The sequence below is a fragment of the Rissa tridactyla genome, chromosome 4, assembly GCF_028500815.1.
Source record: "Rissa tridactyla isolate bRisTri1 chromosome 4, bRisTri1.patW.cur.20221130, whole genome shotgun sequence".
Taxonomy (NCBI): Eukaryota; Metazoa; Chordata; class Aves; order Charadriiformes; family Laridae; genus Rissa; species Rissa tridactyla.
This window is the reverse complement of record NC_071469.1, coordinates 3,001,662-3,023,190: the sequence shown is the minus strand read 5'-3', so window position 1 is coordinate 3,023,190 and position 21,529 is coordinate 3,001,662. Positions and strand designations below refer to the sequence as shown.

The following is a 21,529-nucleotide window of genomic DNA, read 5'->3' as shown; positions in this document are numbered from 1 at the left end:
TATATAAAACTTCTTGCAGAGCACGACCTGCTGGGTCCTTGGCTGGTTTGTTTCTCCCTTGGGATGCCAGCTCTTCCACGCAAGGATTGCACGGTGGACCTTGGCTGGAAAGGCGAGTTTATACACCCATTTCAGCAAAAGCTGACATCCACCCTTTTAAAATAATAGTTGCCAAATGAAAAAAACGTATGAAAACTTCAGAAGTTCTAACCAAAATAAAAGAAATGAACGTGGGGGATAACACAGTCCAAGAGGAGCTTTGATATCCTTGGCTGCATTCTCCTGGGAGAATCACGCTCTTATCTCCCACGTAAATTAAGGCTGACCAACCTTTGTAATAGCAAAGGCTGCCCTGGCAATTTGCCAGGTGGGATCTAATCTCTGTAATTATTTACAAACGTACACAAACAAAAAATGAGTGTGTGCAGCCTCCATTTGCTTACATCTTTTTTTTTTTTTTCTCCCTTTGAGCAGAAGGGTAATTAAATTCACCGGCAATTGACTATCTGCCGTGATCAGTTCTGAATTCCTCTTGAAGTTCAGGTCCAGTTTCCGGGACTCTACCCAGTTCTGCGTTAATTCCCAAAAAAAGGGAGCAGGGAGGATGCGAGAGGCTCAACTCCCATGACACCTGAAGTCTCGTTCATGCAATTCTCAAAGATTATAAAGGAAGTTACAGATGATTTGCTGCCATTAGAGCAGAAATCAGCATACGCTTAATTTTTACACATGTAAATGTAGAAACCAATTAACATCTAATGTCAGAGAGCATCCTGATCAAGCAGTCTGCCTGTAACCACTCCACACGAAGCACTAGTTTCTCTAATACCAAAGAAACGATCGCGCAGCATCATTCTGGATGTGGTAAGCCATGGACCAATACTGAAACCAAAGAAAAATAAGGAAACATATGTGTTTTGTTATCAAGGCCTTGCTAGGAATTATGTCAGCAATTCACAGTTCCGCAAGAAAAGCATCGGTTGAGTTCTCCTCCTTTTCAAAACACGCTGGTTTTTAGAAGGCTTCCACCAAACGGCACCTGGAGCCCGTGAGGGACTCGTGCTCAGGGAGGCTGACAGCGAGGGGGCTGCTCTCCGCTCCCTCCGTCTCTCCTGTAAAGATTCCCCAGCGGGGCATTTTCTCCGCTTACCTGAACAACAGAGATGTGCCCATGTAAGACAGCGAAGGTAAGAGCGGTCCAGTGTCGGCTGTCGGGGTGGACTGAAGGGTATCGTGGAGAGGTGCTGGGGACCTGGGGGAGAGGAACCAGGTAGTCATTAACCATTGCAGTATCTGTCTGCCGTCGTCTTCACGCTTGTACGTAACTGGCTTTTTCCTTTGTAAGTGACAACCCCAGGGAACGGTAACTTACGCCATTTAGAGCACACCGCCAACGCTAGTCACTCTGTCCCGTCCCCTGGGCCTTTTTAATGGGCTTATTGGTTTCTCCTAGTGGCAGCTCTTTCAGGCTGGAGGCCCCTTTACCCCCGCCATGCCAATTAGACTTGCCAATGCCAATCATAATTGGAGCCACTGAGTGCTCCGAGAGGTTTTGCAGGTTTTCTTCCCCCTCCCAAATCCCTGAAGCAATGATTTCTGAAAGAAGTGGCTTGCTCAGAAGCTTCCAGAAATGAAGCCTCCAGTTGCTAGGAGAGATTTCATAATGCTCTTGTTAGTTTACAGATGAATAATTACGGAGAGAGGGTCCTCTGTTACTCACTGGTATATCTAAATTTGCTCCAGCATCTATAAGCATTTGGACCATGGCTTCATCTCCAGCAGCGCAGGCGTACATTAGTGGGGTCATACCCTTCGGGAAAAAGGAAGAAAATAAAGTTATCTTTCTATACCTATCAACAGTGAAGCTGCACGGACACAGTGAGTTTGAACCTTAACGTACAGAAGAGCGTGTGTGTGCAGGCACGCATGTGTGTACATGTATGTTCAAAACAACTTTGGTTTCCCTGCAGAGTGGGCACACAACGTGTTAATATCAGAAAGCGATGTGGATCGAACATCAGGGGACAAGACTGCGAGAATACAAAAGGGATCACTGAAAATCCCAGCTGTGTATTGTCCACAAGTCTTGAGCTTTCCCAAGGCTGCCAAAAAAGAAATACCATTTCTTGGATCATTTGTAGCCAGATGAACCAAAAGCGGAAAACAACACAAAAATACACAAGATGAATTTATTTGGCAACTCATCCCCACTGCTAAAATCCTATTTGCCACAATATTTCAGCATTTCAATCCCATAAATCTCGCTCTCTCTACTTAGCCAGCAAACCGTGACGGCTCAGAGATGAATTATGAGAGAAATGAGCCATACTTATGGAGTCCACCCCAGAAGTAGCCAAGGACAGAAAGGAAACGGCCTACTACAATCCCTTCCTGCTCACGTCCTATGGCTTCCCCCCCACTCCTTAATTATTGTGAATGTTTGAATTTTTCACAGGCGGCATCTCCTTGCTCATTGTGTAATAATACAGCTTCATCTTTAGAGACGGACGCGTATCATAAACCAGAATTACGTCTCACACTGAGGAGCGCTGACCTTGTACCTGCAAAGGCGTCCTTTCAAACCAGCCACAATTCACATCTTCCTGCCTCTGAGGCAGTGACATTTGCAAAGATGTTTCGGGTGGTGGGGGGGATGGATGGGTTTGGCTTTTGGGGGGCTTGGGAGGATTAACTCAATATAGATAAATAAACTGAACTGAGAATTCAGAACTCGGGTCTGCAGGGACAAGTCCGTATTTACTGCCACCATCAGGCTTCTAAAACTAGCAGCTTTGTACTGGCTTACCTTACCAATAATTATTATTATTATTATTATTTTATTTTTGGTATGAGTTTGGCATTCCCTGCTTGTTCCTCAGTGTGCATACTCCAGCTCTGGCAGACTCACTGCTGGAGTCTGGATGTAACTTCGCCTGTGACTGGGAGCGCAGTGGAGGACACTTGCTCAGCTGCAGAGATGACGAGTTGCTGCAGAACCACTAAAGCGGAGAATTCCAGAGCAGCAACATCTCCAGAGGGAGCCTGGCTTGCCCTCCTCTGCCAAAACACCGCCTGGAGACGTGGGAGCAGCATTCTGCAAAGACGACAGAGCCGCCAGCACGCTGCAATCCCTCTGTTCACAGCGGGACTGGCTGGAGGGTGACATCAACAGGATGACAATGAGACCATAAATAAGTGACAGCAGAAGCTCCTCAAACTTCCCAATGAGTTGCCTGCAGAACGCGGGGTCTTTATGCATAAAAAAGGCAAAGAGCTCCCAGTTTGCTGTCTGGCTGAAGAAGAGAGGTAAAAACCATCCCGCAGCGAGAAGTGCCGGTCTTGGCACCAGCGTCTTTGGTGTTAGGACAGCAAAGTTCACAACGCAAAATCATCTGCTTTGAGAGAACAAAAGGCCTCAGGGCTACATAAACAAGAACTGCAAAATCCTATGAAAAAAAAAAAAAAAAATCAACACAGGAAGTAAGCGGCAGATCCTTGTAATATAAATCTGCCGCCTTTGTCACTTTAATAAAGTCAACGTCAAGGGGACTTATGATGTGATACCCCAGCTCTGGGACCACAAAGCTCCTGGTACTGGGTATGTAAATAAGGCAACTCCATACCTAGATAGACGCTTGTGCAGGCGCAGTCTCTGCTCGTATTTGTGTGCACATTCACTCTTCCTTTAAAATTGCAGGACGGTGGAAAGTACCGTGTTTCAGAATTTGGTTTGAAATGCTACTGCGGTAAAATACTGTCTATGAGAAAACCGCTCTACTTGAACGTAAACCCTTCCTACTGATAAATATCCCATTGTTTCCGAGACGCGACAGCTCGTTCTCATTGCTGTGACAGCTATAATGAGTGTTTATTTAGAGGAGTTTTGTTGGTTTTTTTTTTTTTTTAAATTAAAAGCTAATTCAATGCACTGAATGATGCCCCAGAGAACAGACTGCCGTTACTTGATAGGACTGACAGCACCAGCAGAAGCAGCTGAAGATTCCCCAGACTACCGAATCCTTATGGTTCAATGTAGCTGAGCAGGGAACCGGTAAAAATGAAAAAAATAGACACAGGAGCATGATGGACTTTCAAGGACGCTAATACTGACTGATACCGGTGCCACTGGGGTTGTTGGGGCTGTTTCTTCTATGCCAGACCGTGCTGAGAACATGTAACTCACTTCGCGCCTGAAAGCCATCAGACAGCAACACCTTTTGGTCGCTCCTCGCTGACCCAGTCTGCATTTGGGCCGTTGAACCAGAAGAGAGTGTCACTGGCAAAAAGCCGCTTTGTTCCGACATTGTCTTAGCATTAAGCCAACATCAGACTTTCCCTTTGCAGCCGCGCGCTGACCTGTCTTCCATCAGTGTCCGACACCAGCCGTCCAAGGAACAGACCTACATTCCGGCTGATAAAGAAACAATTCACTCGAGGCTTTGACCCAGAGGTGTATTTTTTTTGTTTTTTAAGGGATACGTTTTCAGACTAAAACAGAAGCTAGAATTAGAAAGGCCCTGGAGAGGCAAACTAACATTTACAGACCTCGTCTATTGATTCGCCACACGGAAAGGAAGATGCAATTTGTTTTTGCGTGTGTGGTTATACAGCAGCTTACCTGATCATCCATGGTGTTAACCCCGTCAGGTCCCAGTGCATCGATTGCTTGGTTGATCAGATCTGTCCTTCCACAGTTTAGCATTCGGAAACCCAGATCCTGCTGGAATTTTTCAGTAGCAGCCTTAGCATCCAGTCTCCGGAAGGAACTAAAGCAGCATTCAGGTCTGTGAAGAACAACATAATTTCTGGATTTTTTGTTTCCTGTTTTTTTTTTTTAGCCCCGTCTCCTTAGAAATCGGGCTCATGAATTTTCGTGATTTTACCTATCGAACACCTTCCCCACTGCTTAATCATTTCTGAAAAATCTGGCTAACCTCACTCACACTGGAGATAGAAGTTGTAGTTCTTAGAGAAAGACAGTAAGGTCATGTAAACACTGCAAAAAAAAAAAAAAATTTAAAAAACGGTTTCCAAGTAGAGAAACCTCATCAGTGCCCTTCTCCCACGGAAAGGCAGGAAGAAATCCTTATTCCTGCTCAAGAGTGGTAGTTACCACCCAGTCCCTCAACTCCCTGGGTAGCCCTGGACCAGGGACCGCTTCTGCCACATCTTACCCAGCAAAAGGGAAGGGGATGCCGGGATACGCCCGTACCAGAACGGGCACCGAGCAGCCGGGGTTATTGCGGTGGGAGCGGTGTCACAGGCTACAAACCTCCAGCGACCAAGTCTCCTTAGATCCGCTTCTCACAAAAAAAAAACACCACCAAAAGCCAGTTGCTTTCAATAATTAGCTGTATATATTTTGGATGTCATATTTGTAGTTTCCTGCTTGTTATAGGACAGTCTATCAAACATAGAGAAAAACAGATTGCACGGAGGAGAAAGAGGTGGAGAGAAAGCGTATCTAATAAAATACCAGTGTAGGTCTAGGTTGAAACAATTATGCTGTCTGTCTACCAGAATAGCTGTTATTTTGAAATAAAAGCCATTTCTGAAAGAAGATAATGATCCTTATTCTTTTCTGGAAAAGAAAATCAAAATTAAAAAAAAAAAAAAAAAAAGACATCAAATTTAGATAGTGAAACATTCTCAACTCTTTTCCGACGCCTCAATAAAAGGAAGTGTGTTAACGTATCTGTGAGGCTCTATGAAATCCTTATCCTTTAGATGACTATCAAACGACCTTTATCTCATCTGGAAGGAGCCCAGGGATTACTGTAAATCCTCTGGTTATCTGCTCAGAGGCTTCTGAATTCCAAAGCTGGAAGTGCATCTCCTTCACTGAAGAAGCATTGCCAAATCGGAGGAGTTTCCTATCTGAGCTGGGCACCGATACGGTCAGCCCTTTGATGTTATTTCGGGGCAAATGCCCTCTCTACCACTTGTCTGGTTTTCAGCACAGGCTCTTGTGCAAACCCTCAGTGAGCGAGATACCAGCCTGCCAAGTTCCTTTGAAAAATGAGATTCTTTCACCAAGGTTAACCTCTTCTGGAAACTCTGTACGGCCTGGCGGGTAAGTACACCACTACATCACTTCGCGTACAACATTCAAGATGAATCTTATTCACGTTTCAATTCAGCTTGTCGTTTTTTAATGCTTCTCAACTTGCATTGATGGTGGATGACAAATGGTGAGCAGATGCTATGAGCAATATGCTGAGTTGACAAAGATCCCCCCCCACCCAGCCTGGTGACCGGTCACACTGTAGAGGGGAAACCTGTATCTCGCCACAGCTGCTTTCAGAAAGGAACTTCTGCAGGGAACCAAAGCGATGGTCTCAGAATCCTTAGCTCTTTGGAGGTACATCTACAAATGAAATGTGTCTCCGAGGCAGCTGAGTACAACTATTTGATGAGAAGATCTCTGAAACACCCAGACACTAGATGGGGACACACACACTACAGAGAGGACAGTGAGGTAAGAGACTAGACGTAAGTCCTGGAGCTAGGATAGTCAATTAATAATCTTGTTCTACTGAGGTAACTGGTACAGTACCATGATGCTACAACGTTATATAGAAAATCACAGAACGATAGGGGCTGGAAGACATCTCCGGAGATCATCTAGTCCAACTCCCCTGCCAGAGCAGGGTCACCATGATGCAATGTCTTTGTATACTAATAAGGAGAAGAAGAACCCTATGCAAAAAAAACTGAAATGACATCACTTGAAATCCAGCGAACCTCAGAAAACAAAAGTTTTTGAAGGGATGGTACCTGTCTTTGCACACTGTTTCTGTGTTGCTAACGGGCATGGTCCCCCCAGTGGTGTTTACAGGCGCTGGTGGAGCAAGGGTGGTGGGGGGACAGGTCACTGACGAGCTCTGCAGAGCCAAGAGCAAAACAAACCAGTTGCATGGAGCAGTCAGGGAGACCCAGCGAGAAGGCGGACTGTAGGTCTTGGTGCAGAGCTGCCAGGAGGCCAGAATTTGAAGTTCTAATTTGGGAGCTTTACTCCTGGGGGACCTGCAGGCTCAGCCCACGCTGACTCTGTAGCGGGAGCTTGACAGCACCCTCTTCTGCCATAGATGCAAAGGAGCTTTTTCTTTTAGAGTGTGATAAAAGTTCGAGCATCCTACGAGAGCCGGGGTGGGGGGAGAGCCCACGTACGCACAACTGCTGTGCAGCAGCTGTAACCGCAGCAGGTTTTCCATGTGTGAGTTGTTACCCTGTGGAGAAGAGCCGCAAACTCTTGCACGCTTCGTAGAGCAAAGCCCGTGCTCCTGCACTTGCCCGGAGAGCTGCTCCCACGCAGGCCCAGCTGAGCCCCAGGAGAGACTGAAGAACCGAAGGTGGCCTGAGAGACACGGGGGAGGGCAGAGCCCCAGGACAGGGCTGAGGTCCTCATTTGGGACAGGACAGCTTGAAGAGGGAGCAGGAGCCTGGTGTGCTCTTTGGGTTTCATAAGCAGTAACGACTACTAGAAGTATAACTACTGGTAGTGAACGATTTAAATTTGGCCTGCAGTGAATCAAAAATAATAATAAAAAAAGCAGCGTGTGATAATAACTTAAAATCCCAACATTTATATTTAAGTAGGTGGAAAAGCAACACAGTTCTCTGCAACTTAGCGTTTCCCCCCGATATTGTCATTTAACCAGCAACAGGTGAGTACTGAAGATGTTTATAAATTGTCTGGCAGACGTAAACTGAGAGCATCCTATCGGAAGGCTTCATCCGCTAAGACAAAAACAGTTGTTGTGGAGGACTGTACTGCCCAAGCAGTCGGTGTCAAAGAACAGATATTAGGTCTGAATTTCAGGTTATACTAATTATATGTTGTTCTTCTGCGCAACTTCTCTTTCAGGGATTTCAACATACCCTACCTGATGCATCACCGCTGCAAGGAACTATCATTAGATGACTTTTACCCTGTGCATCATGAGGAAAAGCCAGTCGCGATTTGCCTGTAGTCCCACAGCAAACCAGGGGGGAATCTGGCTTCAGAGGAACTTCTTTACCCTGAGGGTGGCAGAGCCCTGGCACAGGCTGCCCAGAGAGGTGGGGGAGTCTCCGTCTCTGGAGACATTCAAACCCGCCTGGACGCGTTCCTGTGCCACCTGCTCTGGGTGACCCTGCTCTGGCTGGGGGTTGGAGGGGATGATCTCCAGAGGGCCCTGCCAACCCTATGGTTCTATGATTCCAAGACTTCCTTTTCCCCTAAACGTGCTGTAATGGCTAGATACAAACGGCAGCTTCAAAGGATGATATAATGGACACTGGAAACAAGGCACTGCTCTCTCCTCCTGTTTCTTTTTCTGTTAGTTTAAATCTTTCGTGCAGCAAAAAGACAATGAATGCTCTTTCTCTCATACCACACATCACAGGACATCCTTAGACCTCTGAAAATAAAACTCAGGCGAGACAGTTCAGAACAAAGACCTGATCAAGCTTAACTTTGATTTTGGACCTCTCCTACAAAGATGACGTGCGTTGCTTCAAAGCAGAGGTTGATGCACCTGCAGGGAACGCACGCTGCATATGTCCCTAGGGAGGAACTGTCTGGTGGGGCAAAAGGTGTGAAAGGATCTCAGTTTCCTTACAGAATTGCCATTCTTCCTGTCATAACAACAAACTGGACAGGACCCTCTACCATACTCCTTCCCCAGGCCAGTCCTATTAACCCTTAACAACCCAGCAGCTCAATTATCTTGTGCCCGAGGATCCCACATAGTGTGGCTCAGGCCCTTTAGACCTGCTTCTCGTTTTTATTTATTGCCTACATTATTTTGGACTCCCTGGGTTTCTGTCGAGACCTTCAATTCATACCTGTATCGTTACGGCTTCAGTTTGAAATGAGTGAGATGAAGCCTGTTTTCACAAAGGCTGTCTCTAAGTGTTTCCTTGTAGCTCAGAGCAGCAGCAAAATCAAACACCAAAATCCCTGCCCTCTTTTGGTTGGTTTTTTAAGGAATATGATCTACAAAGGACGGGACTACCTGTACTTTGTATGTGAATGTGCATGAAAAACCAGTGCAGAGATGGAGCTGGATGCCTTTGAAATGGAAGTTTGGATTCGGTTTTGAAATCAAAAGTCTTTCTAAAGGAGAGACTGAAAGAAAAACCACGAAACTGACTGGAAGTATTTGTGATTAGGTTGGTCTTCTGCGGTACGGTTCATCAAAGAATTTAAAAGATTTTGACAAGCATTAGGCACAAACGTAAAATGAGTTTAGCCCATATTAGGTCGCCTACACTAGCATCCACCATCCACGCGCAAGCCAGAGTAGCGCCTGCTTTAGTTGACCCAGAGCACACGTAGACTGGCAGAGAAAAGGGAGAAGAAAAGCCTTCCTGGAATAAACGTACAACTCCTGCTTTGTGGACGCCAAGTTCCACTGTTCCCTCCCAGCGTGAAGCCGTGGAATTTAAGTAACTGCTGAGGATCACCTGGTTAACTCCACTTTTAGGAAGCACTCGGGCAGGTACCCCGGCTCGCGAGAGCGGCAGGAGCCCAGAGCTCCAAACAAGACCAGGAGTCGGCTGCAGCTGGCAAAACATTCACTCATCTAATTGCACCACCAAACTCGCCAACTAATTAAGCTTCGCGTCATGTTTTGTGGGTAATAATCACTACCCTTCGGTTCACAAACAGGGAGTAAGAGATGTAGCAAAAAAGCAAGAGCCTTTTGGGCTGCAGAAGGAAAAGGTAAAAAGCAACAAAACCAGATCCAAAACTCCCGATTAAAAGCCTCTTGTTGCTTTTATTGTTCGTGAAAAAGAATTCTAAGACTAAAGGTATATTTTTATCTTTTCAGGTGATCATTTCATCACTTAAGAGCATGATAAAAGTATTATTTATTATTAATAACGTGTTCCGCCCACTCATTTAACCCAAAGGTATATGGGGGATAAAATTCACTGAAGAATTTATCTTGTACTAAAGTTCAAGACGTGACCCCGATATCAAAACCAGTGCTAATGACAGCAACTTAAAGGTCTACAAACCCGAATAAAATGCCTATGATGTGCTAATGAACCAAGCTAATTATAAATCCCCGTTCAATATATACGTGAGGGGAAGATTTTAAAAGGCACTGATACTTTTCATCAAGGTATCTCAAAAAGCAAAGAATAATCTTGTAATTAAGTCTGAGGCATAAAAAAACCCCAGGTACTTGTATCTCAATCCTTCTCTGTCTCATTCCTCCTACAGAACTTTTGGCAAGACAAAAATTTTTCTACCCCAGCTGCAGTGTTTGCCCAAACACTTCTTCATCTCTTGGAATACTACAAGGTTAAACACGTACCGCCTGTATAGTATTTTGAGATCTGGCTTCTATGAAATGTAGTAAGAAGAATATTGTGACAAGTTACGACTGCTTTAGCTGCTTATAAAGCTTAGTTCACGTACTTTAGCTGCCGGGGCTCGCAGTCCAGTCCGGGTAAGAGCAGTCTGGCTGTCTGCCTGATATCGTCACTGTCCACAGTTAGACTGCGCCGGTGCTCAGCGTAGGTGATCGCCACTCGCATCCACTCCATCAGCGGCGGAAGAAGCATGAAGGGTCTGTGCAAACAAGGGAAAAAAATCCACCACAGTTAAGGCTGGCCCGCTGTCTTGTACGGCAATGCAAAAGCACATTTCGTCGCTTTGTGGGCGTGCTTGTGGGGGGCTGGCACAGATAAAACCCCCCTGCAGAGGCAAACTCCGTCCCTGTGCTCGGCAAGGCTGGCAGGTTACAGCAGGTGGAAGGAACTGGAACTGCTCAGCCTTAGTTATCTGAACTGATTCTTACCCAAAACGGGGTCATGCCGGGACATGCTGCTTCCGTGCAATACATTCTACCCTGTGGGAAATAGGGCCAGACTGAATGTAAGTGACCTTCTTCTATGTAGGTCTGAGCCAGGGATGGGCGCTGGCAGCCCAGAAACCCCCCGCAGACTGGGCTGCATCCCCAGCAGCATGGGCAGCAGGGCGAGGGGGGGATTCTGCCCCTCTGCTCCCCTCTGGGGAGACCCCCCTGCAGTGCTGCCTCCAGCGCTGGGGCACCAACAGCAGAAGGACACGGAGCTGTTGGAGCGGGGCCAGAGGAGGCCCCGGAGATGCTGGGAGGGCTGGAGCCCCTCTGCTGGGAGGACAGGCTGAGAGAGCTGGGGGGGTTCAGCCTGGAGAAGAGAAGGCTCCGCGGAGACCTTCCAGCCCCTTCCAGGCCCTCAAGGGGCTCCAGGAAAGCTGGGGAGGGACTCTGGATCAGGGAGGGGAGCCATGGGACAAGGGGGAAGGGTTTTCCACTGCAAGAGGGGAGATTTGGATGAGATCAGAGGGAGAAATTGTTTGCTGTGAGGGTGGTGAGCCCCTGGCCCAGGTTGCCCAGAGAAGCTGTGGCTGCCCCATCCCTGGAGGGGTTCAAGGCCAGGTTGGACGGGGCTTGGAGCAGCCTGGGCTGGTGGGAGGTGTCCCTGCCCAGGGCAGGGGGTGGCACTGGATGGGCTTTAAAGTCCTTCCAACACAAACCATCCTGTGATTCTATGACTCTACTATTATTAGCTCTAGGTCAGGCCCTCCCTAGCTCAAGGGGCCAATGCTTTGGATCCGAACGGCTCTTTGTCTCAGGGGTGCAGTTTATATCATAATTGAGCCTTTTCTTCTAAATAATCCATATATACAGACTGTTCCACAGCTCCCTTAGTAACACTGAAAATATTCTTGACTGTTTGAAACTTCAATTAAACCAGGCTAATTCAATACTGTCTCCACTGATCTTTACGTTACACCATCCCTCTCCGATGGCTTTTCACATCCTACATTTCTCACGTGCAGAGCTCAGGCCTTCATTCTTGCACAAGCGACCCTCTAGACCGCAGCAGAACCGACGCAGCTGTGTTTTAATCTGAACTGTTTTGCTAAGGAGGAATAAGCAGAATCAAAAAGATAACAACTAACACAGAGACATCTCCGTGCAAGAATTAACGTACACCGTTACTTAAATCAGAAGCAATTTGTGGAAAAGCAATCTACCTGTTCCTAATTTTTACAGAACATCCAACACGGTGAGGTTTTACTTGCTACGAAGGGTTGCAAGGCAATAAAGGAATATAAATAAGGTAATAACAATAGCAACAGCAGACATTTTGGACTAGCTTATGAAGAGGCCCCCCCCTTTACTCCTGCAATAGGAATGAACACAATACTGAGATTACACATTAACATATGGGTACTATAACACTCTCATACACCACATATCTCATCCATCCTCTCAATATACAGCCAGACTGATCAATTATTTGCTTGATTTTTTTCCCCAAGGATACCTGCCACCCTGGTGGAAGGCTCAGAAGCGCCAGCTGTAATTGAAAACACCTTTCCCATTTCCAGTAACAAATTTATTAACGCTGGGAAAAAAGCCATTTTCATTTAAGCAATGAAAAGAAAATAACCGAGGGGAGAAGGTATCAATTCCTTTACAAAGTTCAGAGAAAAAAAAAGATACATACCAGAAACTATAAAATGATTTTGGCATTTACGAAAGGAGCTGAACCCATGAAAAGCATTTGTAAAGCAGTGCACGTATATGTGCGAGTGCAGTAAGAGTAAGCAGCACCAATCCCATTAGAAACCGTTAATCAATAACGGGATTTCCCCGCAGAACTCCCTTTGTATGACTTTGAACATCCTTCAGGGTGGAATAACTCCACTCTCTAAAATATGTGCCACCTGTTTCCATTTTGCCAGTTGCAAGGTGCGCTCTAAAACGCTGCCATTATCTCTTTACAAAGAAGTGCTCTATTTTTCCCTCTGCTCCTTCTCTTCTTCTAAGCAGCAAAGCAGCGTCTACAGAATCAGAGGTAATTTTAAGCATCTGATCAATCCTGGATTGCCAGTGTAAGGCTGGTTTTAACCAAACATCTACTTATGGCTTTTACCAGTGTACTTGTAAGTTAAACAATCAAAATATCAGGGCTGATACTTTGAAAATCACCCAGTAGCTCATTAGTTGAAAGACTTTTTCTGAAATTCCAGGTTGAATCCCCCAAGCCATTCAGGCTTTCTAACTTGTCCCAGACCCATGGAATGGGATGAATCCCTCCAGCACAGCCAATTCGGAGTTGACATAAGGTAAGAAGGACGCAGACCTGTCAGAGCAGGGCCAGAGGAGGCCCCGGAGATGCTGGGAGGGCTGGAGCCCCTCTGCTGTGGGGACAGGCTGAGAGAGCTGGGGGGGTTCAGCCTGGAGAAGAGAAGGCTCCGGGGAGACCTTCCAGCCCCTTCCAGGCCCTCAAGGGGCTCCAGGAAAGCTGGGGAGGGACTCTGGATCAGGGAGGGGAGCCATGGGACAAGGGGGAAGGGTTTTCCACTGAAAGAGGGGAGATTTGGATGAGATCAGAGGGAGAAATTGTTTGCTGTGAGGGTGGTGAGCCCCTGGCCCAGGTTGCCCAGAGAAGCTGTGGCTGCCCCATCCCTGGAGGGGTTCAAGGCCAGGTTGGACGGGGCTTGGAGCAACCTGGGCTGGTGGGAGGTGTCCCTGCCCAGGGCAGGGGGTGGCATTGGGTGGGCTTTAAGGTCCTTTCCAACCCAAACCTTCCTGTGATTCATTCTATGACTGACTCCCCTAAGGGAAGGGCAGCAATCACACCAGGCATTTGGGAGATGCCTTTCAACAGTCTGTTCCAGAGAACTTCAACCCTTATCTGGCCTACAAAAGAGACATTTACACCCTTTAAATTCAGGCATTTAAGGGAGGAGCCTAAATTCATTATCTAGATTTTCTAATTACTCAGCAGAACCTCCAGTATAGGATTCAAAGCTCCTGAGAGGTGGTGAGGACAGAGCGGTAGGCTAGGTAGGTTAAAGCACCAGAATTATACACTCAAAATCAGATGCAGTGAACACATCAGGAGCAATTAGAAAACTCATCTTACAAGTGTTCATATCTACCACCTTTTACGGTAGATAAGCTATTTAGGCCATGTCACAGCTTCTCTGGCGCTTTCACGGTGGCAACACTGCTGGACAGAAAACCACGTCAATCCAGCACAGTCCTGATTGTCTTACCAGGTAACGAGCCAAACCTTGGTGACTGTTACACAGGGCACCGGGCAGCAAGAGGCTGTGGTCAGCCAACAGCAAATACCATGGAGTCTGCACCAGAAATAACAGGCATAGTGAAGAAATTTCCATTCTGTTAAAAATTCACATGTGCCAGGGTTATAAATGGCTTGCACGCCCAAACAGACCTTGAATGTGGAAAACCTGGTTTGGGAGGCAATGGGAAGCAGAAAGATTTCTTTTGTTTGTTTATTTTTTTAGTCTCAACAGATTTTTTCCAAAGGCTTGAAAACCCACAGCTCAACAGACTGCCTACTTACCCTGTGCCCAAAGGAGAGCAGACTTCAGCTGGCAAAAAGAAGTGTCAAGAAGGATGTTTTCCTCTTACTGCTATCCTCAGCTGTCCCAACCCCACCACTCGCATCGCTGGGCAAGTTGGATAAACCAGTATTCTATCAGGAGTGACAATAATGACTTCAATTTCTATTTTGCTGTAGAAGCTTTATTTCTCTTGAAAATTACTAGCTCTCCCCCGACACACGCACAATCCTCTTGTACCCGACTACTTCCACACGGCCACGCTTGCAGGAACAGCTCTGTGTTACTTTGCTCACCGACACTACATCAGATAAGCGGTATTACCGCATGATCTGAGCGAAAAGAAAGAGATCCGGTTCAACTGAACGAAATGCCAACGCTGGGTTGCATTGCACTAAGAAAATAAATGCAATTATTTGTTTTCCAGACAATAAATGCAATTATCACCCCTGTGGCCCTTAACCTGGGTGTCTATCTGCCTCCAGGGAACACTGATCATTTCACAGTCTGCAAAACACCGGAGGAGGGGAAGGGGAGAAACCTTCATGGAAAATTAACTGGGAGATGCTGCAAGCTAAAGAATTGATTTCTGTCTCTGCATTTCTGTCTGCGCCATGTTCTGTACCGCGCATTTTTCATTGGACTTTCTGACATTCAGAAGCATTTGGCAGCTCATTAAATTCTGCAGATGATGTGATCCAGCCCTGGGAAACCGTCATACTCGCCACAGGAGTTCACTAGGGAGACACAATCTCTGGTGTCCATGAAGAAGGATGCCACCATTGCTTTGTTTAGTTTCTTGCCATGAAGTTGTCTTCAAGCGATTCCACATGTAAAGTGGGGAAGTACACAGCAGTGGAAAGTAACACGGACACTGCCCATCTACTGTACTCCTTGTAAAGAATGGCAGTAATGTCTACGATGGTCATGTGCTGTCGATATTTTATCCATAGGTTCTTTGAAATTTTCTCCATTTAGAATCACACAACCACTCCGTTCTCAAGGGGATCAGGCTGGAGCTGGGCAAGATGTGCTCTGAGAAAGAATGGACTCTGTTGTGGGCTTTTTCCCCTCATTTGAACTAAAACATGTTGGGTTTTTTCAGACATAGCCGAGAAGGATGGAGGCAGCAGCACTTGGCAGAGAATTTATAGGAAGTTGTAACTTTTTCCTGGAAAATGTTCTCCACTCATTTGATTAGAACGGCCTAGGACATCACCAGCACGTGGAGATCATGTGCTCAGTCCTCAAGGATGTGCTGTGGGATCACAGGCTTTCAGTGTTAACTCGTGCATCACAAAGAAACTAGTCCCCAAAGTGGGCTCTTCTGAGCATTTTTAAGAGCCCTGGGGCCAAGACGTTTTTGGCGGAGGGAAATTAATTGTATGCAAAAAGGAAAGAGCTCCAGAGGAGTTTGAAAAATTGTCATCCCTCCTCTGCATTCAATACTAGGACAATTCACTTGGTGCTTGACTTCCAGAGGTGAGGAAGACCTGCTATCTCCCATGGAAACAGTAGGTCTTCCCAGAAGAAACAGCCATGCTATCAAATTCCTCCCTCGCAGTGACAAGATTGCTGGAGAAAGGAGGAGAAAAGGGAGGAGGAGACATTTTCCCTGCAGCCACTTCTCTTCTCCTCCTGCGCTATTTTTGGTCACCTCCCGTTTTGCTACAGCAAAACAAAGAGGGAGCCAACAGTGACAGCAACATCAAGAAAGAAAAACCTTGTTCTTCTAAACAAGAACCTCCTCCTTCTAAAGCCAGAAAGAAAATACTGTCCTAATGGAAGCAGCTGAGAACGGCAACATCTGTCTCCCTCTTGGCAGCCTGAGCTGGTCCTGAGACACTCATCAAGGGACAGTCTCCAGCCTCTCCCACTTTCTTCTCAATGGTTGGACTGAACAAGCTTTCTCTTCCCTTCATCTGCTAACGTGTTAAATGCATGTAAAGTTTAGCATCACAAAACACCTGTAAATATCAGAATGCTTGTGGTCAGAGTAGAATAGGCCAGGATAACTCCCCATATTTGATTTACTGAAAGGATAGGGAGGAGAATCCCACATCTTTAAAGATCGTTGTGTGTTTTTACAAGGGACTGCAAAAAGAAGAAAGGCTTTCAGTGCAGTGAGCTGATGTTTGGGTTTAATGCTGGAACCAAACTCTTTGGTTCTGTCCCATTTTACCCTAAAATGACAGAGCTCAAAGTCACTAACACGGAGTTAAGAACAGCAATAAAAAGCTACAACTCAGCCTCAGCTGTTCGCTTTGGTTTGTTGGTTTTTTGTTTTTTTTTTTAAAGGAATAAGCTTAAAAGTCACATTGCGCGTGTGCACACAGAGAAGGGAGTAATGTGACTAGCAGAGATAGCCATCTGGTAGTCACTCTCCCTGAGGAAGCCACACAGGCTTCTTCAGAGCTTTTCAACGCTCCTCGTCAGGGGTCCCGGGAGACCCACGTGGCAAGGAGCAGAACTACACAAAGGAAGACCAGTGGGAATAAGACTAATCCGCAACGAAATGGTGAATACTCACATAGGAGGGTGCCTAGGAGAAGATGCGTTGTTTAAACTTTGCACCAAGATGGAAAAACCCCAAGGATGGCAACAGAGTCAAAAAGAGAACAGAGTGAAGGCTCAGTAAGTGGAGAAGGGAAAAGACTCGTAGGCAAGACGGAGTACCCAAAACCTAAACCGTGTCATGGCCACGCGGAAAACAGTGGCGTATTTACCGTTTGGATTCTCAAACGCTAAACCCCTCTCCAAGCTGCAGCGAAAAATAAATAAATAGATCTCTGAGTATGTAATTATACGTGAATAAAATAACAACTGAAACGATGATTTAGGAAAAACACAAAATCTTTGCTTCAAAACACAACCAGCTTAAGTCAGGAGCCATTCCTTTCAGATTCAAAATATTTTACTGAATTTGCAAAAGCCTGCCGAATTCACAGAGAAAAGATAGGAATCACCATGCTGGATCTGATTCAAGGATCATCTCAACAAACGCCATGTCTTTCAAAGCAGAAAAGTCCCAGATCTTCACAGAAAAGGAAGAAGAAATTTAACCACAGCCAACTGGCCCAAGAAGAAAGTTTTCTTCTGAATTCCCTTGAAACAGTGACTGGCTCACATCTCAGAAGATAAGAGTTCTCAAATTTTAGTGGGTCATTATCAAGTAACTAAGGTCTTGGCTCGGATGTGCCATGACACGAACTTCCAGAGTTTAGGGAGTTATCCTTCAGTCAGACACTAACGGAACGAACAACATGTGGATAATATTATATTTATTTGGATTCTTTCTCCACTAAATCTGCCTTCACAGTTTCCTCTGCTTATAGAATACAAAATGGTACAAGAACAGTTTAAATCTAGAACTGGCAGCTCTGATCTTTCGTGGCAATCCTAGTAACCACAGACAGAAACACCACCTTTTCCACCCTTGCCTGCAAACTGCACTGAGAAATAAGGTGCGGCATCCGACAGCTTTTACTTCACTTGAACTGCAAATCAAAGTAAAAACTAAATCCAAGGTCGCTAAAAAAAAAACCCATGAAGTAATCATTAGGAACTCACTGTGAAGCTTAAAAAAGATCCTCGAGTCTGTGGTTTATTTATTATAATCACATTTTACAAACTTTTTTTTAACAACAAGGAAAAGATTCCATTTTCAGGCTGAAAACAAGTAGTTGTGCTGCTCTGGAATGTGCCATGTGTCTCATTAGAAAAACATATTTGTAACATCTGTATGCTGTGGCAGAAGGAGCTCTTGGTTTCCAGACAGACAGAAAATAATTAAAACCAACTTAAATTGTGTATAGTTGATGATAAGAGTCAGATAGATATACACGATAGTTTTAACTACAACAATATGGCCATAGCTACGCGGTCAAGGATGCAAGTGACTTCCATCTGCCTCCCCCCGGCGCAGGGAGAGCTGTTTGATCCCTGACGGGCACCGCCAGCACCCACCTCAACAGAGGGAACGCCGAGGAAGGGAAACCACCGATCGTGCTCCTCAACCCTCTAAAACTCCCCATCCGCTGAAAACTACTGCAAACAATCCGGGAGATGAACTGTTCTGGCGTGACTCCGGACCTAACCTCCTGACCTCAATTAACAGGCAGCTGGATGTTTAAGTCACTTGCAAGACCAGACGCAGCCACGAGGAGTGACTTGCTGACTCAGATACAGAAAACACCTCTTGCCAGTGACATGTGCCCATCAGCTTGTACCACCAGACTTGCAGAGGTCAACCCTGCAGGTCTCCTCCAAAGGACCTGTCTCAAATCCTGTCTCTGACCAGCTGTATCCTCGTATCGTCACTGAGACTCAGGCTCTTCCCACCACAGAGCAATGTCTCTGCCTACTATGTCCAGTTCTGGGCCCCTTTGTGTCTCTCACTACGAGACAGACATTGAGGGGCTGGAGCGTGTCTAGAGAAGGGCAGAGGAACTGGTGAGGGGTCTGGAGCAGGAGTCTTGTGAGGAGCGGCTGAGGGAGCTGGGGGTGTTCAGCCTGGAGAAGAGGAGGCTGAGGGGAGACCTTCTCGCTCTCTACAGCCCCCTGAAAGGAGGGGGTAGAGAAGTGGGGGTTGGTCTCTACTCCCAAGTTACAAGAGACAGGACAAGAGGAAATGGCCTCAAGTTGCGCCAGGGGAGGTTTAGGATGGATATAAGGAAAAATTTCTTCCCAGCAAGGGTTATCAAGCATTGGAACAGGCTGCCCAGGGAAGTGGTGGAGTCACCATCCCTGGAGGTATTTAAAAGACGCATAGGTGTGGTGCTGCGGGACATGGGTTAGTGGTGGTTTTGGCAGTATTGGAGGAATGGTTGGACTTGATGATCTTAAAGGTCACTTCCAACCAAAACGATTCTATGATTTGCATCAGATCTGTTACGCCTTTCCCAGCTCTTATCAAAAGGTGACTACCCTGGTTTGCAAGCCTGCCATTTTGTACACAAAACACTTTCTAGACGAGGTCTAACCATGGCCCAGGTCTTCCACAGGAGCTACTTTGAAGGATGCAGTGCTTGTGGCTGCTGGGCAGGTGAGGTGGGAATGCACCTCACTGGCCTGCCCAGACCCACAGAAGGACGCTGTGCTTCTGGCATGTCCCTCGGCCACTGCTGCCTGTCATTTTGGCTTTTACAATTTCGGTTTCTAAAAGCCCAAATGCGCCTGTGCTGAATTACATGGCAGGTCACAAACTGCCTCAAACTTCAAAATCAACTCCCACAGAAAATCTTAAAAAGTCCTTTTGTGTTCTTGTTTCAAATAATACCATTTTTTTCTTTTTTTCCCCTTGTTTTTTTAATTAGCATAATTGGCTAAGAGAAAAATAAGACAAGAGAAAGGCCATTCTTGTGGATTTCCTGGGTTAGTCAGTGCAAAGGGCGCAGGAGACTTTGCGGGAGGACCAGAAATGGCTGGCGTGTCTTGCTGCCCCCTGAACCAGTCTGACACATGGAGGCACCCAGGACCCACCCCGAGGAGACTGACCGAGGAAACCTCACCACGTGTGACAATTTCTGCTGGAAAGGACAACGCTGGTACATTTTGGAAGAAATTCTTGGCTGTGAGGGCGGTGAGCCCCTGGCCCAGGTTGCCCAGAGAAGCTGTGGCTGCCCCATCCCTGGAGGGGTTCAAGGCCAGGTTGGACGGGGCTTGGAGCAACCCGGGCTGGTGGGAGGTGTCCCTGCCCAGGGCAGGGGGTGGCACTGGGTGGCCTTTAAGGTCCCTTCCAACTCAAACCAGTCTATGATCTATGATTTTGGAGCAGGACATGAATACAAACTACGCGCATTAAAGAAATGAGCCTGTAACAGCATGCTGTGTGATAGGCAGAGAAAAACACGGGCAGAGAGCCAGGACGGGCTGCCGGCTGCTCTTGGATTAGCCTTGATCCTGTGGGCAGAAAAACCGAGAGGTAACTCCTGTGGTTCATTCCAGCAAACTTAAGAAAACATTGCTATCTGCAAGCAGATTTATCTGGGGTCAGTGCGGTTCTTCATTATCCGGTGCTGCGACTCCTCCTCCATCATTTTTTTGCCCATTATACTTAATTCCCAAAAGCACTAGTAGGATCGAGATAACAGGCCTCTTAGTTACGACTTCAGTCTGATTTGCCAACATGCATATGTTAAAAACATACGCTGATTCTCAAGCCAAAACCAATCTGCCAGGTTCAATCACAGAACTAATTTTCAGGGCCCAGTTGTAAAATCCCGAAGGCAGAGCGTTGCCGCGCTTACGAAAACTGCCTGAAGCTCCCGAGCTACAACTGTGTGAACAAAGAGCCAGAAAGATAAATATTTTTGTGCAGTTCTGGAACCCTGAAAACTGTTTAATTAATTATAACTGCAAAAGTTTGTTCAGCTAAACAAAGACGATCCTCAGCAAAGCAAAGGGTTTTCACAATAAATAAGGAAACATTTCCCACGTACCTTACAGCACAAGCCAAAACCTAAGTAATATCTCAAAAGAGAAATTTTCAAACACAAAATAATGGTATCTAGAGGCTAAACATTTCAAGGCTAAAAGATGAGTCTTTCATTTTCAGGACTAAGAAAAAGTTGACGAAACTTCTATTTTTCCAATGGCTTGAGCAATGTCACAGTTCTGTGCCATGTCACGCTGCTGTGACCGTGGCCTTCTTATAACGTCAGTCTCACCTGATGCTGACGTCAGTGTTTTCTTAATGAAAAGCTAAGTAATCTTTTGGCTTTCGACATTCCTGGAATCTGAGAAGTTCCAGAAACTAACTTGGCATGAAGGCATGAGGAACACACCAACACACGCGGATGAAAAGATCCGATTTTGGAGCCTTCTTTGGTACAATAATGTAATGTGCGCACTCAAATCAGGTACCCAACTCCACCCAACAGCGTAATTATACAATCCAGGTTCTGCCTGCTGTAGTACAGTCACAAAAGGTCTCACAAAACAGCCAAAATTTAAGATTCTTTTCATGAATAAAAGGCGATCGAGCCCCCAGGTTGTAGCATTTGTGAATGAATAGGCAGGAGTCTCCTCTCTAAGTCAGCGCCAGGTAAGACATGTATGATCTGCATGAATGAAAGATTAGAAGGAGGAGCAACACCACTGCTGGATGAAATAGACGCCAGCATGGCATTTTTTTAATTACTATTTTGCAAGAGAACATCAGCC

At 46.1% G+C, this 21,529-nt stretch overlaps 1 protein-coding gene across 5 annotated transcripts in view; it reads right to left on the bottom strand.

Annotated features, from left to right (window-relative positions):
* The window catches only part of ABTB2 (ankyrin repeat and BTB domain containing 2), a 158,605-nt gene that overhangs the window by 11,773 nt on the left and 125,303 nt on the right, over window positions 1-21,529 (bottom strand). For all 5 annotated transcript variants that reach the window (XM_054201631.1, XM_054201630.1, XM_054201634.1 and 2 more), the window contains 4 exons: window positions 10,415-10,567; window positions 4,619-4,784; window positions 1,721-1,810; window positions 1,151-1,252 (listed from right to left, as the gene is read on the bottom strand). In XM_054201631.1, coding sequence (XP_054057606.1) covers window positions 1,151-1,252; window positions 1,721-1,810; window positions 4,619-4,784; window positions 10,415-10,567 — 511 coding nt within the window. The remainder of the gene's footprint in view (window positions 1-1,150; window positions 1,253-1,720; window positions 1,811-4,618; window positions 4,785-10,414; window positions 10,568-21,529) is intronic.